At 33.6% G+C, this 19,247-nt stretch overlaps 2 protein-coding genes across 4 annotated transcripts in view; one reads left to right on the forward strand and one right to left on the reverse strand.

The window, feature by feature from the left end:
- Positions 1 to 1,377: 1,377 nt before the first annotated feature.
- Positions 1,378 to 6,324, forward strand: LOC145733402 (uncharacterized). 2 transcript variants are annotated; one of them, XM_081986211.1, is made up of 4 exons: positions 1,378 to 1,538; positions 4,751 to 5,311; positions 5,368 to 5,434; positions 5,492 to 6,324. In XM_081986211.1, the coding sequence occupies exons 2-4, from the start codon at positions 4,979 to 4,981 to the stop codon at positions 5,857 to 5,859; spliced, it is 768 nt and encodes a 255-aa protein (XP_081842337.1). In that variant the 5' UTR covers positions 1,378 to 1,538; positions 4,751 to 4,978; the 3' UTR covers positions 5,860 to 6,324. The 2 variants fall into 2 exon arrangements, with proteins under 2 accessions (XP_081842337.1, XP_081842327.1); XM_081986201.1 differs by having other exon boundaries at positions 5,368 to 6,324.
- A 2,147-nt stretch (positions 6,325 to 8,471) lies between these two features.
- FoxK (forkhead box K) overlaps positions 8,472 to 19,247 on the reverse strand; it is a 30,202-nt gene continuing 19,426 nt past the window's right edge. The window contains exons 4-8 of one of the 2 annotated variants that reach the window (XM_081986141.1): positions 16,848 to 17,096; positions 16,652 to 16,797; positions 12,064 to 12,365; positions 9,745 to 9,820; positions 8,472 to 9,689 (exon numbers count right to left, since the gene is read on the reverse strand). In XM_081986141.1, coding sequence (XP_081842267.1) covers positions 9,530 to 9,689; positions 9,745 to 9,820; positions 12,064 to 12,365; positions 16,652 to 16,797; positions 16,848 to 17,096 — 933 coding nt within the window. In that variant the 3' untranslated portion in view covers positions 8,472 to 9,529. Of the gene's footprint in view, positions 9,690 to 9,744; positions 9,845 to 12,063; positions 12,366 to 16,651; positions 16,798 to 16,847; positions 17,097 to 19,247 lie in introns of both variants that reach the window. The other variant, XM_081986132.1, reaches the window with a different exon arrangement.

The following is a 19,247-nucleotide window of genomic DNA, read 5'->3' on the forward strand; positions in this document are numbered from 1 at the left end:
TACCAAAATTTATTCTTTAGGAATTTCAGGACCTTGAGGGGGTCTATTCGAGATATTTCTTCTACAGTCAGCTGGTATCCCAGTGTGTTCAATCTTCTTTGGTATACAGCATAACACTTCAGCAAGATGTGGTGGGATGCCTCTGGATCTTCTCCGTAGAATTTGCAGGTGATGTCCTCTTCCAGGCCTAGCGTTCTTAGGTGTTCTCTGAGTCGACAATGCGCCGTTAGAAATACCGTTATTGCTCTGAAACTAATTTTGCTCGGTTGAAATTGCCGAGGAGATTTTTGGTCTGCAAGTCCGCAGAATGGTCCTGGTCCGATCAGTGGCATTGATAGCCCTTTTTGTGTTGTTCATTCACCTCTACTCCGACGCTGTCCGAAACCCAGATGAGGTTTACCTTGTTGTTCCTTTCTAGATCATTGAGTTTTCCTAAGCCTTCCAAAATCATCCACCAAAGGGTCACAATTTCCTTTGTTGCGGTATTTCCTGTCCAGGTTAAACTAAATACATTTTTCTATAGCGTGAATTGCTGCTTGAAACGCTAGAGAACTGGCCCATGGGTTTGGAGTATTTGGTGTGAGGCCCAAAGACACCTCCGTCCGTATACCATATTAAAGTTTTTCTCCCATTCTCCCATGTTTGAATGGATTCTCTGCTCCAACCTCTCTTGGTGCTCAGTTCCGTTCGAAATTGTTTACCAAAACTGAACTTCCTGATGATTTCGTCAGTTGGGAGATCGGCGAAGTGTGTACTACCAGTCCCTTACACTCTGTGCTTTCCTTTTAAGTCAGGCCTTAGGTATCCAACTTGCAATGTGTTCTTCAAGCAGTTCTCCTCACCATCATGTGGAGAGGTGTGAGGTCCAGAATAACTTCTAGTGCTGCTGTTGGAGTCGATATTATTGCTCCTGAACCTTCTCTAATGTTTTTCTTGTTGTGGATTCTAGATAAGTTTGGAGTCTAGGGTGAGTTGCAGCTACTTATAACCTCTTGTCTCAGTAATAATTCCAGAAACCTGGGATGCTCTCATAATGTCTCAAATGGCAAGTTATAATTAAATATTATTAATAGTTGTAGTAACTTGGTTTTTGGTTTACTTGGTTCAGTACACATTAGAACGACACAAACAAACAAAATATCAACCCTTTGATTTTTATGGACAGGCAACGGAAAAATAAAAAATTGTTGAAAACAGAAAAAAGCAGTTACTTCATTATTTTGATTTACTTCAAAAATGTTAAGAAACATGGAATTGCTGTTTGCTGTTATGTTTTCCATGCGCGTTAATTGCTGGCGCTAAAAAAAAAGTAAAAATACCTTCAGCTTCAGCTCTAGTGTCCACTGACAGCTGACACACCTATATAGTGACAAGTGACATCTGACGTGATGACATAAATCATATGATGATGATATTGGATAATAATATTTGTTTTATCTTTGGATCAGCTGAATCAGCTCTTTATTTTGTTAATCTGGTTATTTCCTTTAGTTGATATCATGTTACCCGACTGTGTGCGCAGCCTATTTTAAAATTTGGTGAGTTCAGTGCAGCTAAATAAAATTCAGATTTCAGACATTGAAGCTAGGTAGGTTTTTGCTCCGGTTTATTCCAGAGTTTTTGCAACTTATAGGTATGACCCCCTTTTCATTTTACTTTTTACCTTCTGTGTTGGATAAATTTTACTCTGACTGCTCTAGACACCTTTTTCTTAAAACATTGCTTTTTCTTCAAAAATAAGTGAACCAATGGTCTTCCATTGACACCCACAAACTCAAAAACATGATTTTTGAAGCTAAACTTTGGTGGGCTGTACCTGCCTGGGAATGAGTTCTTTAAAAAAAAAGATGGATGGAAAGATGGAGAAATTTCAGTATCTTATTATTGGGAAAACCAAAACTACATCTAAAATTTTTCTGTCAAAACCAAATTATTGTATGTAATATGCAGGATACTATGATTGAACTGTTTCGTAGGGACAACTGCTTGCACTGCTTTGATTTGAAAGCACAAAAACTGATAAATGACTGTTTTATCTTTTCAAAAATGAACAGTTTATGGTGTGCAGCTTGATGTAAAGTCTGCTAAATGTAAAATAAAATAAAAACGGATTGTTAAGTTTTTGTTGCAATTACAGGATAACTGAAGGTGCTTTAAAAGCTGATTTGGGTAGATCTATTACACTACTTTTAATTTTGCTAAATAAGAGATTGAATATCAGTAGACACTTTAAGTGCTTAAAAATAAATGCTTTATTTTGCTGACCTGAAAACAGTCAAATGCTTCTTAAGCACTTTAATGCTGAATAGCAGGGCTTTGTTAGCACTATCTCAATAAAGTTGATATCTGGGAGGAAAATGCAACTTTTCAATCTTCTGATATATTTTATCTAAAATGGTAACTGGTGATAACCGGCTTGCAACTTAATGCAAATCTGCATTTTAAGAGTATGTGAGGCATTTTTTTCCAGTACTTTCTATAGAAACATTTGTAGATAGTAATTTAAGAGAGGAATAATAGGGGAATCATTACAAACATTTTCAGTTTATCAACATTCACCATGTGTCCTGTGTCTACTGTTCTGGCAGACTGAGTTTACCAGTGCGTCATCCCCCTGTGATTTAGAAATAAACTGCAGACTTTATCCTTGTCTATTGTTCACTTTCAGAAAGGGTAAATATCTAACTGAATGTTTTCAAAAAAAAAAAAAACATTTACTGATTAACGGTTCTATTTCAGTCATTATCAGTTTGAAAACCATCGAAATTTATTTGATTCGTTTACTATTAATTCTTTTCCGTTTCTTTGTGTTGTTAATCATTTATAAAGTTTTCTATTTACCACACCACCACAGTTCTTTTAAGAGCTATTGTTTCTAGGCTTTTAACATTCTTTAAGTACTTTCATAATATTATTATTAATATTTTTATTTTTTTTATGTCGGCTGTCATGATCTAACCAAAATTGGCACAATTACTAACCTGTTTTGAAAAAAAAGTGGGAGTGTCTATTATGGTTTTTATTTAGCCATTTGGTTTTTCGTAAATTCGGAATTACTTACTATTACAGTATTTTTTTAGAAAATGCCTGGAAAAATTCTCCACAGACAAGCCCAGTAGTTAATTCTTAACGTGAATATTTTGAATTGTAAAAACTAATGGAGGACCTTTAGAAGCTTTATCATCTGTTCAGGAAGAAAATAAGAAATTTTAAGACCTTACATATTCTTACTGATGTATTTTTTTTGATACTAGAAGGTTGCAGCTGCTTTGAAAATTTCCCGCAAAACTGTTTATTCGATTCGGAAAAAGCAAGCAAGTAATCTTATGATTTCCTCACCTAGAAAATGTAAATCGAGACATTATCGACGGGCCAATACCACTGATTTATCTGAAAGCATTAAAATGGATGTTCGAAATACATTATATGATATGTACAACGATAGTATATTAATAATAGTAAAATATATCTACGTTTGTAAGAAACATCTATTAACATTTCATTGTTTCCAGAGACTGAGATTTTTGGGTTGCATTATGGATTTTTCATAAAAATTTCTTCAAACATATTAATAATAAAGTCATATAAAAAAATAAAATAAGTGTCTAAAATGTTTTCCAGCGGGTTTAAAATAAAATAAGTGGATTGCAACCTGAAAATGAGATATGAGATACTACAGCATCACTCAGAATGTCTTATTGAATTTTTAATTTGTTGTATTTATTTTAGAGAACCATTCATAACCTAAATCAAGAGCTTAGTTAGTTAAAGAAATACTACATATTGGTGATACATCTCTGCGAATTTTGGTAAATAAATTTGGTTTCAAATTTAGACGGAATTCTACGATCCAAACGGAGACTTCTCATACATAAAGTCAAGATATTTTTGATTTGCTTTGGTATAAGGTTGTTTTAGTGCAAATTTGCAGCCAAAGATCTCTACTTTCTGACTGACAATACACGCAAATTTTTAAACGTGACGAAGCTTTAGACACGCCCTTTTCTATAATATGAACACAACAGGTTTGTTGACGAAAACTTAATTTGATTCATATGATTATAAATGACGTAGCCTTCGTGACGCACGGGTAAACTCACTCGCGAGAACAGTATTTCATATTACTCGTACTTTACTAGCTCGGACCAAACGAGTTACGCTACGTTATTGCAGTTTAAGACTCGGGTTAACATTCCAAAAATTTAACATTTCAAATTTGCTCTTTTGCTTTGTGTTTTGTTTGTGAAAAACACCATTTTTACACACAAGTAATGAATGGATATAATTCTGTAAATTGAGTTTAGATTATTGGTTTACTTACAGATAGAAATTAGAAGAGGACCATTATCTTTAATGTCAATGGTACTTTCCTTCTTAACTCATATTTATAGAAAGGTATAAAGTTCGAATATCCAAAATATCTAATCATTAGGAAATATTGACGTTGAAATTATGAAGAATTATGGATAACCTGGTACAGAGATTAAAAAAAGCTTTACTATTGTATTGCCATGGCGGCTTTGTTATTGGATGGACCACTTAGACGGTTAAGCCTCAATCTGGTAGAAACAAAACAAATTAATACAACTCCCAGATTTTCGTTTTTATATCATATAGGCATAACCCAAAACTTAATTAATCCCGTAATACACAAATCATCTTGCAAGCAAGGTTTTCTTCGTTCTTAATTTAATGAATAAATGAAGAATATAGAAAGAATATATGAATAAATGAAGTTTTCTTTTTGCAGATCAGACTCACCAGCCGGTTCAATTATTCACCACTAGACTGCATAGTTTTGCCAGCCTAACACCAAAGAAACTGAATAATGAATAGGAAAAACTTATTTTTTTTCAATCAGTATTGTTTATTATTCCCCTTGTTATAAGTTTAACCCAGTTTTTATATTTACATTTATTTTTTATATTTACTCTAATTATATTTATAGTATAAGTGTAACTGTTGTACTTATAGAAATATGGATAAGGAACTTGAAAGAGCAATGCAAAAGTACTCTGAAATACATGTTAGTCCTCCAAACACTTACGAGGCGCCACAAAGTATACAAAATTATAAAGAAACGTTAAAAGCAAATGACTCACTCAGCGTTTTTGATACTGATTTTGACAGAGTGTATAATAGGTTAGATGATGAATGTCTCAGCAACACAGCGAATGGTGATAGTGACGTGCCTTTTCAAAACGAACCAGTATTAAAAGTTTCATCTGGTCGCGGTAGAGGAATGATAAACAAGAAGTTCCGGCCTGGTGGTTTTTCCGATGATAATGCTATAAAGAAAGATCTTCGAAGGGTCAGTAGTGTATGATAATATGTAATTTTTTTTTCATGTTTATATAGTACTTCTAGATTGCACCTCTTGGTTATAGCAACGAAGTTACGGAACTCGCTATAAATTCTAAAATAACAGGAAAAAGTGAGAAAAACATTTTAAATAACAGCCAATTCGAAAACAAACAATCTCCGTCAATAGGTGAAGATAAACTGGAAAATACTTTACAACAACCAATCAGTCAAATACTTCAAGGCAACAAAAAGAAGCGTGATTCAGCTTACCGGTCATTATTGAAACAAAAGGAGCAGCAAATATGGAATGAAACAATGGCTAACGAAAGAAAAATTAAAGAGCTTTTTGAACAAGACCAGCAACAATTTTATACCGATTTAGAAAAGAGTTATGATGACTCTGTTGGTACTGACCGGCGGACTAAAACTAGTGTAAATTCTGATTTTCCATGGGGGACAGGTGATAGGTATAGCAATAGGTTGAACCTTAAGTCTTCTAGCGATTTTCCTCCGTTAAGTGGCGGGAAAAAAAGTAAACAACACATAACAAAGTAGTACTCAGTATAAGGCCTAATGTATATTTTAAGTGTATGCAACATCTTGTTATAAATGAGTATGATGATTAATATTAGCCGGTTTAATTAAACGTTCTTTCCCGTTATATTATGTTTCTTAACTTCTGGGATTCTGGATTAGAACAAACTGTGTATTTCTTTAAGCTGAACAATTTGGTTGTTATATGTGTTTCTTTCCGTTTAAGATTGACTTGTTCTTCTTCTGTTTACTTTGAGTTGCGTTCAATTGACGGTGCATGTCATCAAAATCCATTTGGATGAATTAACTATTAATTCCACAATTTTGACGGAATGTTCCAATGAAAATGATACTTAACACACTTATATTATTAATGTAAGAAAGATTATATCATGAACGTAGTATATTGAGTACGAAAATATATTTTTTACTTATTTATATAACTATATAATATAATATATATATAATATATAATACTTTATATAATTTTAAATTTTATTGCAACTACAAAACAGCAAACCAAAACCTTTTTACTAACTATAGTTAGGACGAAGAATAGCTATTTAACAAGAGACAGCTGAAAAGAGAAAGCAAATTAGAGAGATATGGACTCTTCCTACCAAAGTTAAGAGACTGATATATCGGCTTTGATCGTTGAATATCAGGAGTTTCATTGGTTGGTCATTCTCAGGTTGTTGAAGAACGTTGCCATATCCAAGGGGTAAACCGCTGAGGCATTATGGTGTACAAACTTTAGGAATAATTAATGGGCTTATTAATGAATTCAGTCGGAATACAATGAAAAATTAGGAATTTTGTAATTTTACTTTTACAAATTTTCACGTTCTCTAGCGACAAAACCGTACCCCTAACCCATCAACTTTTATGCGTCAATAGAAAACTTATTTCATTGGCTATACACTGACATATAAAAGTTTATACAAAGTGTGGAAAATAAGCTAGTTATTGACGATTGAACGAAAGAATGCACCAAAAAAGTATGAAAAAATTATTCAATTTTGACACCCTCTAGCGGCCGAACTGTCTAACCTATCCATACAAATTGGGAGACAGAAAGCTCATTTCATTGGCTATCCATCCATATATAACGAGTTATTGGAGATAAATAAAAAAAATTGTCAACTTTGACGCTGTCTAGCGGCCAAACCGTCTAACCTATCAATCCATGTTGGGAACTTTTTAGAAAGGTCATTCTATTGGCTCTTCTTTGACGTATAAAACTCTATACAGAGTATAGAGAGTATATACAAAGTGTTAGAAATAGTTATTTACAATTTACAAGGAGGGTGCCCCAGAAACACTTTTTGACTGGTTAGAGCTAATTTGACCCTGGAAATTAGGAAAACACCCTAGGTTACCCAGTTTCAAGCTAGGTACGATATACTGTAGCTAGCTTGAAACTGGGACTCAACTGCATCAAATTGTTTGGTTTCACATTTTCGTCTTGTTTTGGTGGTGTCGTAAGGCTAGAGACTTCTCCAGCCTTACTAGTATTTATTTTTGTTGTTCCCTCCTCTAGGTCCTCGAGGTTTTTTTAGTTTTAAATTTAAATTTATTTTATAAATTGTTTTAGACCAGGAGCGAAACTAATTAAAAGTGCCATAGGTGTAAGTGGTGGCATCATTAAAAAAAAATAAAAATTGTTGAAAATTAAACAGATTCAAAAAAAAAAACTTGGAAGAAGCTCTGTAGAGGCTGGGAAACGTGTTCGACTGGTGGTGTCTGTCTCCAAGTTTGTACTTCCCTCAGTAATTCAGACATTTGGACAGAAACCTTTAAAGAGGTTGGAAGGGCGTTGTTTGGTTAGCAGATTTTTGGAAACAGCTTACGTTTGAGCTATTTTCCAAAAAGAAGAAGTTCAGGGAGTTTGTCCTGATCAGGCAAATGATTGGAGCGATTTTTACTGATGTTTGGGCACTGAATAGACAGGAGAGGAGGATCCGACGCACAGGCAAAGAAAAGGATCTACTAGAGATGATCGGAACTGTGGTCTGTGGGTATCAATAAAGACTTACAAGTTTCGCTTCTGGCAAGCAGAATATTATTAGTTTTAAGTTTTGTAAATAAGTTAAGGTAGAAGATTTTCTAGTCTATTTTATTTTGAATCGTAACGGTTTAGAAATTTAGTCCGTAAAAAATTCTTGGCATCCCTTATTAAAACATGTCAAACAAACGTTTGGATGATTACATTTGAAAATTTATCTGATGATCTAGGGCAACTTTAGAGACCTCACCTTTGGATACGGGGGCAAAATTAAATCGGGGTTCTTTAAGGGATAACAGAATTCACGATATACTGGAAAAACCAGCAACCACAACACATCAAAGAAAATTTTGAGAACATATCTAAGACATAAGTGAATTTCAATATGCCGTCACAGTTAATGTCGTCACTGCCACTTCTTGTGGGACAGAGTAGCTTTAAAATGAAAATTTTTGGTTTAATCTTGCTAAATGCAAACATTTTCATAACTTAAGTCCAGCTTTGCATTTAAACTGAGGGATTTCAGTGCACTTAAGATTTATAGGTACTTACGGTTTTGTCTTTACAGTGAGAAACTCCAGCACGAGGGACAAACAGGTAAAATGGAATACTAAAAAAAAATCACATGATTAATTAATTATAATTTTAATTTAATTTTATCCCTACAATTATATTATAACTTTTGTAAATACATAATATAGCTAAGACCATTTTATAGTCGAAAAAACGTGAGTACGAAATTCTTTACAATCAAGCCCGCAATTTCCGAAAACTTATTTACAACCGTCTAGGAGCTTTCAGCTTACTAAGGTTTGAAAGAAAATGTGAATCCTACTCGGATAGTTTTTTTGACTTTATCTTAACTTATGTCAATTTTGGTCATTGCTTTAAGGTTTGAGTATAATTATTACACTCGTATAAACGACCGAAATAATTATAGCCTAGTATTTCCCCCGACAAACGTCTTATTATGTTTAATTTATACAAAACTAGATCAAACCTTGATTGCATTTTGAAAAATTTAACGCATCATTAAATGACGATTAATACCCGAATAGCTTTGCTAAATGTTAAATAATAAATAAAGAAATCATTTATGACAAAAATTAAGTAGTACTGGGATCACAATGTCGTTATTTAACTACACTAGTGAAGAAAACTGTGTACTCAATGTATAATTGAGTAATACACCCTGTTGAAAGAAACAAATTCAAACCTTTCCAGAGTGACACTTTTCAACGCCTGCAAGTAAAAACAATATGGCAACAGTGCAATAATTTATTTCGTTAAACTAATCGACATTGTTTCAGCAGCAAAAATTCAGAAAAAACAACGTTTTTATCTGTTTTCTTATCGCGGGAAATATGTAGTATAAAATTGCAAACGTCCAACATCAGAAGCTTTGTCCCTAGTTTATTCTAACTAGGTGCTCCCTATAAAAAAAAACAACAGCCACAATTACCAAATGTAGCTAAATCAAACCTCACAATTCAAAACCGGAACTTAAAAAAAACGGCATCCTTGATTTCTTACTATCATAAAAAGAAAACAAAAAAAAACCTTTCTCTATACACGTCATCAGAAACGCCCGAATACTCTTTCTACAAAGAAAGTTCAAACAGCAAAAAGGAAAACTAAAGAAGATCGCACAATCGCGGACTCGTTTACAGGGAAAACCAAGAATGACTATTCGGTTTCGTAGTTGGTCTGGATCAAACGTTGCCGTTTGGTTTCCGGATCATCCATTTCACCGGAACTCGAAGGACTGCCTAGATTTTGATCTTCTAGTTGTCTTTTGAGGTCTAAGCCAATTGAGGCGCTGTTGCTGCCGTAACTGTTATTGCCGCTACAAAATCAGTGTTTTCAAGTCTTTGATTGTTGTGGGTAGTCATGAAACTTACCTGTAAGGAGAGTAATTTGCTGGTTGCACGATGACGGGCTGAGGCGAGAATGTTGATGGTGACATTGAACGGTCCTCTAAAGAGTTAGGAATAAACTTTTCTGTAACATAAATGTAACATCAATAAAACGCAGAAGCAGGAATTGTGAGAGTTATTTTATATCTCTATATTCAATAAATAACAGACTTATGGCTGTATTCTCCTTTTATTGAAACATAAAAGCATACAGTATGTCCAAGATTCGATTCTCTATACAGGGATCTCGTTTCCTGTAAGAGCTACTGCAAAGGTTAAATGGGGAAAGTTTTAGAGAATTTAATAGGCAATCCAACACCGTTTTAAAAATATTTAATTTTTGCTTCGTTTTTGAATTATTTTCGAAAATTCCGGAGAAAAAAACTGAAAATTTGTGTTTTTCTTTGATAACCCAAAACTAAAAACATCATTTCATTGCAACTTTTTCCCAGCTATTCGATAACGCCCGACGTTTCGAGTTTATAAATGATTATTTCCTTCCTATCAATTTTGACCAATCGCTATCAAGAATTAGTGTAACAAATGTAAATTTTAAGTGGAAAAATCACTTAACAACTGTCAACTTAGCTGTCAGCAGTTTTTCCGGAAAAAAATTCGAAAAAATTTCACACTCCTCACAGCAACATAAAGAATAGTGTTACCCTTTCTAGCTTGAAAGTTATTGTTTTAATTAAAATAAAATGTTTATTTAACTCAGGAAATAATCATAGGTTATATCCCGAGACGTTCAAGTTTTATCGGGTAAACTGTGCATAGGTGATTTTTTGCAAAATTTTGCTTGGAAAATGATTGAGACTAAATAATTCGACGATAAAATCCTGAGACCACAGGTCGAAGGATTTTTTCCAAAGAATTATTTAGTCGAAACCATTTGCCTAAAAGAAAAATTTTGCAAAAAACTCACATTTTACTTTATTAACAAGAAAACACCTTAGTTAGAACACAAATACTAAACTAAACGTGATGAAATTAATGATAATATTGAACTCACCCCAGCAGACGACAGATTTTCGTTCAGCCATGTATATTTTTGTTTACATTTCAGATTGACAATCAGACGTCATAATATTTTAATTTATGTAATTTTTTAAAGGAAACTACGTTATAGTGATTTATTAATTGTTAATATTGAAGAAAATAGCTTAAATTTTATATGCGTCTAAATCCCGTTTCGTTTAATATCAAATGTTCTTCAAAAAAACGTATTCGAAAAAGGTAGGAGGTGTTTATCAGTGTAAAATTTTAACAACTAGGGATTTATTCAGTATATAACGGCTCTCATTGGTCGAACTAGAAAGGTTCATTGAATTTTATTGGCTGCTAGTACAATGAGGGAAATAATCAATAATAATAATAAATCTTACCAAATATCCTCGAATACTCGTTTCTAAGTAGTTTGTTTTAACAAATAGCATGAGCGAGAGTGGTTTTAAAAATCATCCGAGTCGAAGACGAGGATTTACATACGCTCATGCTATTTGTTAAAACAAATTACTTAGAAACTCGTTTTTCCGAATTTTTCCGGAAAAATTAAATGCACTAGGGATATTACCCCCGATAAAATAATTGGATAAAAACCAATTTTACCTTAGATGGCTTTAAGGTAATAAGACTTTTTGCTGAATAAAATATAAAGAATCATTGAAATTTGTAATGCGTTTGTAGAAAAAATATATTATAGTATTCGTGTTAAAAGTGGTTTTTAAGGCACTCATGCGAATTGCAGAACTCGCTTTGTTTGTCCAGCAAACTGCATTAATAGCTATTAGATACTATTAGCAAATTATTTTTTAAGAAAATGACAATATCCTATGGATCATCTTGCAACTTTCACTTGAAACCATGTCAAATTACAGTCTGTAAAACATAAGAAAATAGTTAAGTACTGTAAAGTAAGTAGCGTTAAGTATAGGTTAGAATCAATCTTTTTACTTAATAATTGAATTAAAACCACCGTGGTTTGGTGATTTCGTTGAAACAACGGATATGCTTTTGCAGAACGAAGCTTAGCGTACCATACAAACAACGATAAAGTAAACGTACTATCGAAGTCTGCGATAAAAATAGGCAACCTTGCCTCTATTTATACGTTTCTTTCGATCTAACAATTTCCGTACGTTTATTTTGAACGCATAACCCATATTGGCTATGTTTATTTTGGTTTTGTCTCAGGTTTAATCGGCAAAATTGAACTCTTCGAACTAAAGCTGTGAATCCTTTGGGACACATTGATTCGTAACAGCGTTGATTGTCATCTACATCAATGACACCACAGTTGCTTACCTTCTCGGTATTCTTGCTGTCCGTTAGACGGCGGCCTTTCTATCACCACCTGCTGCTCGACATAGTGCTCTTGTTGATGATGCTGAGGCAGCAGAAGGCGCGCCTTGGTCACACCGACCAGGGCCGTCATCTGCTGATGTCCGATCATACCACCGGAACCAGCCCGAGCCATTGACGAGCTGCCTGGACTACCTGGTGCCGATTGGCCCCCGTGGTCCAGAATTGGTGAACCTTCCCTGGATAGGGAGTCCGGCGTCATCACGTCGGAAATACCTATGTGGGAGGGCGATGCGGGAGCGCTCCTACAAGAATTGATTTAATATAGATTTTAGTTAAATTATGTGGTTTTGCACGTTTTTGACTCCATAACGACAATTTCGCATTACACGCTCTTCCTTGCTACATCTATTAAAATGGTTCTTACAACCATTTTATAATATTAATTAATTTTTATAGATTTTCTTGATGTTTCTGTTTACAACTCCCTAGTCAGACTCTCAGTGCCCAACTTCAATTATTTTAGGTTTGACAATGTGTGCCAAACTAGCAATTTATAGCTTTTAAAATTTTCACCATCCTATTTGTTTACTATATTACTTCTTTATAAAAACACGTGTAATTTCGTAAACCAACTTTTTTAAGAGTAATTACAGCAGGTGAAACCAACAGATAAAACATATACCGCAAATTATACAGAAAGGCAGGGTAATAGTTTTCCTCGTTATTTATGGTTCTCTTATTTGTTGGCCTGATAGCAAAGCCAAAATAAAACTGCAATTGCAGAAGCGGTGCAAATCATCGCCTACGGGGGCTATGAATAAAATTGCTGGATCTGCCGTCGCTATACCTTTTGGTGTAGTGGCCTACCAATAAACAGATGGCACAGATTGACCACGACCGAGCCAAATTCAGCATCCAATTTGGTTCCAGCAGACGTAGAATGGCTCAAAAGTAACAATTATGCAGACTAGAACACCGGAATCGACCTTTGCCGGTTTTGAAACGAAAGTATACAATTTGGCACAGATTGACCAAGAACAAGCCAAATTCAGCATCCAATGTAGTTCCAACAGACGTAGAATGGCTCAAAAGTAACAATTATGCAGACTAGAACAACACCGGAATCCATCTTTGCCGATTTTGAGATGAAAGAATACAATTTGGCACAGATTGATCAGGAACGAGCCAAATTCAGCGTCCAATGTGGGACTAAATTGGACGCAAAGATACTGAAAGTCAATAAAAAGTCACCTAATTAGTGGTGAAAAATTAATGAATGGAGCAGTACAATATAAACAAATAGGAATAATCCGTCAAAAATGCCACACACGTGGGTTGAATTACATTGAGGAAATTCAGCCGGTAGTTTTGTATTTTGGATTAAATCTGAAAGTACAGAAGTCACCATCAAAAAACGGTTCAAGAAAACCAAAGTTTGAATGCAGGCTGTGTGGTAGAGAGAGACAAAACACTAAGGACAATTTTTGAATTGTACGAGAAGGCAGGACTAATGAGCGAAAGCTCCAGTACTACAAGTAGACATGTAAACTGTAAGGGGTTAATAAACAAAAAAATGGGTTAACAAAGTATCATAAAAAACTGACTAAAAACTTATGAATTTTAAATTTAATATACTAAAACAACATTTCTAGATACATGCAAAGTTGATTAACATTGTCAATCAAAATCTGAGAAATTTACAAACTTAGATACCGTTTCATTAGCAACGTAACAAAACTATAAGATTATAGTTTAGTTTGATTACAGATATGAGAATCACCACTTAGAATTACTTAATGTTCTCACATAGAATCAACATTTCGCTTTTTTAAAATTCTTAATTCAGTTAACAAAATATTGAAAAGTAAAATTATGAAAGCTACTTATCAAGTTCAATGATGTGCAACACCTTATTGTTTTAGTTATGGTGTAAGTTAGTTTCACGACTTAATTGTGAAAAGTAATCTTCAAATTATAGAAAGCGCGTTAAATTATTATCTATCAGCATCCGTAAAGCGTAACTTTGCAAAAATTTCTTTTTGTTTGATTATTATGAGTTTTCGAGCATGTAAAATGTATTGTTTATATCTGTATTATTGATAACCACGGCATAGAAGAATCGTTTATTTGCGACTGTACGGTTTGATTTAATTAAGAAATATAGTGCAATTTTCTGTTTTTTTTTTTTAATAGTATACATGACAATGCTAATCATTCATAAGCTCACAATATTCGGGTTATAACAGTTTTCACAAGATTATGCTCCCAGCACACATTGTAATTCCATTGCGATTTCAACATATTTGGGATTTAGCGTCTAATTAAGTTTTAGTCAACATCTGGCATAAATCTAAGCTGACAGATGACAAGTGGAAACGTATTACTATTGATATTTGACTAAATTTTATCTGGTAAACACTTACTTGTTATTGTAATAATTGTTTTTGGTGTAAGTTACTGCATATAAACACACATTTGTAATTTAGGCACACACGCACTTAATGTGATTACTGATTTTTGCGGATAGGGTATTGAGTAATTATTAGGTTAAAAATACAATGATGTATGATCTAATCAAAATAGAATTTGCCACTAAGCCTCTATTCTGCATATAATTCATACATTAAAAACACAGAAATTGTGTCCCAGATTACCATAGAAAAAGAAGTTTATGGATGACAATTAGGACAAAATAGATTAATTGATTAATCAAAAATGGTAAATCAACTGCCTTGATTTGGCAGACATTAAACAAAGCTAAAATTTTCTAATTTCTGGACATTTTTGAGTTACTATGGATTGTACTAATAAGATTTTTTTGGAAATATAATTATATTTTTAAAAGGTGTAAAATTACAAGTTGTATCTTTTAGGATACATTACCAATATGTTAAGAAATAATTGATGCAAAGTATTGAATCTTATAAGAAACATTGCAAAGTTGTACAAAGATATTTATTGATACAAAAACACTAACATTGGTTTTTGTTACTTGCATTCGTATGTCAATTGTCAAATAAGAATGTTTTTAAATATCATATGCTAACAGCTTGAATCATAGTGACATCAATTGTTTCATTTTGTTAACATTTGCACGTTGACAGTTGCAAATTAAATTTTTTTAATGTCACGTGACTGTTTCACTTAATTCGAATTTTGACACTTTAAATTTGACGTTCCGTAACGTTTTTACGTTTAAAATTGTATTTATCAAGGCCACGTGACTGTTTTAATCATTTTTAAAATCAATTGTTGAGCCTCTAAGTAGAGCTTTGTCAGGTGTCAAATGTCAATAAGCGGTATATGGACATGTTTGATTCCAAAGCCAGTATGTACGTCTCTAAAGATTGGTGTCATCTGCAACTTATTCTGACATTATAAATGCCTTAATATTGTGTTTAAGAATATAGAACACACCAGAAAAAGTAATGAATAATATGAGTTTCAGTATTTTTTTTTTGGTTTTACGGCCTTCAACTGCCTGGACTATTCGGCAGATTTCAGTATTTATTTATTGTTTGAACATAGCAAGTTGACAGTTGTGTCATTAATGTCATCTGTCAAACAGGCTATCGGCGCTGACGTAACGGTAGAATTCAGGATTCACAGAATAGAATTGAATGCGCCAGGGGCATATTCAAAGTAATTCGGTGCAAACGAATGCACATCAGAAAGCCGGACTGATTTACTGGTATTAACTGAATATGTCGTTTACAATTTTTAGAAAAACTCAAATGATTGACTTTTGTTGTACCATTCCACTTGAAATCCACCATGATGACCACCAGAATTGGTTTGTTGCTTTAGTGATAAGTGATAATTAACCACCGTTCGCCACAAATAAGTGCGGTAAATGTTTATGAACCTACTCCTACCTAACCTACAAATAGGAGTTACATTCACTCTGATCGGATTAGAAAAACCCTAAGTCTCATTTCATTGAATGATTTGCAACAATTACCAATGACTATTGATAAATCTCGTTTATATTAGACGTGACATATTTCTAGTTCTATTAAACTTGTTGTATGATGAGCAGTTAAAAATTGGCCCAGCCAATAAGAACCAAAACGTTAGTTTATAAAATATGTATCATTCGTTTTGTTCTAATCCTTCATTTTATACTTTTATTTGTATTTTCAATATTCGAGTAACCTTGCGTCGTGTCTGTGCTTTTAATAAGATAATCTACTTTTGTGGTTTTAACGCCGCGGTGAGAAACTTGTCAACAACTGTAGTTACGGTTATAATTAGAAAAATACTAACTAATATTAATAAGTAAAAATTGAAAACTACGAGTTCAAGAGTTCACTCAAATCGTTGCACCTGGTCTTAATTTTTGCTTTACAAACTTTGTCTGTCTCTGTCTAAACAAAACAATCCTATCACTAGGCAGCTGAATATTATTAACCGGAAAAGGGAGTCATTGAAACACCTTATCTGAATGAAATACAATCTCACCCAGTTACGTCAGGTAGTGAAAAACATTGTTATCTTACCTCCTCACCCATCAACGTAAATGTTGCGCAAATTTTTTAGTTTGTTCCCTAACATATTAGTGTACTATTAAAGCTAGCTCACTGCTTACCTCGAACTAAGACCAAACGGAGCTCTGAAACAGGACACTCCCCTTTGTCGTCGCCTCCTAAAAGCTTGTTCGATCAACTTTGATTCTGACTGTGGATCGATTCTCCAAAAAGAACCTTTTCCCGGCTCTTCTTGACTTCTAGGGACCTGAAAACATCGCGTGTAGGAAATATCGCGCCACAGCGCCCTATAATCACCTTAATAAAGTATCTATTGAGACTAAGATTGTGTCGTATTGAATTCTGCCAGCCTTTATCCGCCGTCCTGTAGTACGGATAGTGTTTGGTTATGTAGCTGTAGATTCCCGACAGAGTAAGCTGTTTGTCCATTGCGCTAGCGATTGCCTGAACGATCAGCTGTGCATACGAAAATGGTGGTTTTGAATCGTCTTTGCCGCTCCCGCCAGCTGTGACGTAGTTACCATCGTTTATTACTACTGATGGAGTCTAGAAAAAAAAAGTGCAGTAAATTAGTACTAATGTTGATATAAACTAATATCTTAGTTTAAGTTTTAAATAAAGAGGCAATCCAGAATTAGAGTACTATACAGGGTGCTCAAGACTCAAGATACCCTTAGCCTCCTATATATCTCCAAACATTCAATGCGATTGCATTTTTAAAAAAAGTGTTTATTTTTTTAAAAATAAACAAAAAAAACACTTTTTGGCCGGGTTAAGGAAGAAGTTCCTAATAAGTAAGTTGCTCTATAAAAAAATATATGAAACGCTCCTCCTAATTTCACCTAACACAAATAAAAATAATATGAATTTGGCTACAATCACTCTCATTCTCTCTATTGTACACAAAGCATGTATGTAACCACAAAGCTTACCTAACTTTATGTGATAAACAGATAAACACAAACTTTTATTTGTTTACTTGGTCGTTGGGTCAGACACCTTTCGCACAGGTGGATACAGCCAAGTCAAGTGCAATGCCTGCACACATTGGAAGATGTTAAATCACCCACATGCACAACTGCTGTTTGTATTGTCTAGGTATATATTTATTATTCAGAAGTTACCTTTGGGGCGATTTTATAAATAAAAAAATTAACAAATGAATCATAAAAATGTTGTACAAATTGTGCTCAAAAGTTATAATATAATTGACCTATCCCAGAATCTGTCAGACCAATTTAACCCTGACTCGCCCTGTATAAAATCAAGTACAAAACATAACTTTCATATTAGTGTAAATAGCAATAATACAAATGAAGAAAGGAGTTTATTTGAGGAGAAAAATTTGAAGAGAAGAAAAAATGTTTATTTACACACTATTATCAAGCAATACTTTACTGTGTGTATCTAATGGGAAAAACCTAAAATATGAGGAATAAGAAAATCCAACAAGGCAAGCCAGGGGTTTTCTGGATTTCAATTGGCTATATAACACATTTTAAATTTTTGTATTATGGTAGTTAGATAAGCTTTTACACTTCATGCAGTTTATACATAAGCCTACTATCGTTGCTTTACACAAACATACTTGTTTTATAATATATTCAATATAACAATAGTCCTCGCAATAGTAATTTTGCCTAACTTTCACAAACGATATCCTCTAGTAGGAAAGCACCGACTATATACCTAAATGCCTTTTTTTGATTGACCATTAGAGTATGTAGTACTTTTAGAAACAGGTTTCATAACATACTAAAGCAGGACTCCAATAATTCCATGTTTATATAAATTAAATTATTAAATATTCATCTGTGCCCCTTCTTTTTTGTTGATAGATCGAGCAACTCGCTGCAAATATCGCTCGACCACACTAACTTTATAGAGCATGATAAATAAACTCTATTAATTGAACTTTTTTGTTATGTCATGTTATTTGCGCCCTCTAGCTTCAAAATAATTAGGGTGTCAAAATCATCCATACAAAATAAACGATAACAAGAAGAGAACCATTGCAAACCAATGCGCGCGACAAAAATGAAGAAACACTTTCTAAATGTCATGCGTCAATCCGCCGTAACGGATGTGACGTAGTTTGACAATTCGTTATAAGATATCAATCGGGCTTTTTGCTAAAGTGGTAACGTGGCCAACTGTCGAATGACGTCACATCCGTTATGACAAACTGACGCATGGCATAAAGTTTTTCTTCAACTTTATAATGGTCCTTTCTTTGAAACAGCTTTACATCTGTTATTTCTAAATACTCTAGTAAACTTCATTGCTATCAAACTTGACAAGTTCTCATTTAAAATGCATTGTCCCAAGTAAGTTTCTCATTGATCTGTAAGTAAGCAAATGAACCAATTACATTTGTATTTTTTAATCGATTCAAACTCATAATTATTGTTATGACTGCATAAAAGTCAAATTTTGATAAGTCACTAACACACACGATAAGGCACAAAACACAATATCTTGTTATTTTTTTTGACGCTATTAGCTTATCTACAGTTACTTACTCTAATTCAACCAACAATGTTCAACCATTATATTTACTGAATATCTTATATCTTACATTTAATTCCTAACAATGCATCTGTCACAGCTACAGATTAATTACACAGGAAATATAAACCGGATAGGTGCATGTAAAGAGTAAAAGTAGTACCTACACCTTACACCTATTGCAAGTAC

Source organism: Ips typographus, linkage group LG1, assembly GCF_016097725.1.
Source record: "Ips typographus isolate SLU linkage group LG1, UJ_Ityp_2.0, whole genome shotgun sequence".
NCBI classification, from domain to species: Eukaryota; Metazoa; Arthropoda; class Insecta; order Coleoptera; family Curculionidae; genus Ips; species Ips typographus.

Bases quoted from the DNA above. Each gene is read 5' to 3' on its own strand.
- LOC145733402 (XM_081986201.1), top strand. From the start codon at position 4,979: ATGGATAAGGAACTTGAAAGAGCAATGCAAAAGTACTCTGAAATACAT. The intron at 5,312-5,367 runs GTCAGTAGTGTA...TAGTACTTCTAG, and splicing joins TAAAGAAAGATCTTCGAAGG to ATTGCACCTCTTGGTTATAG.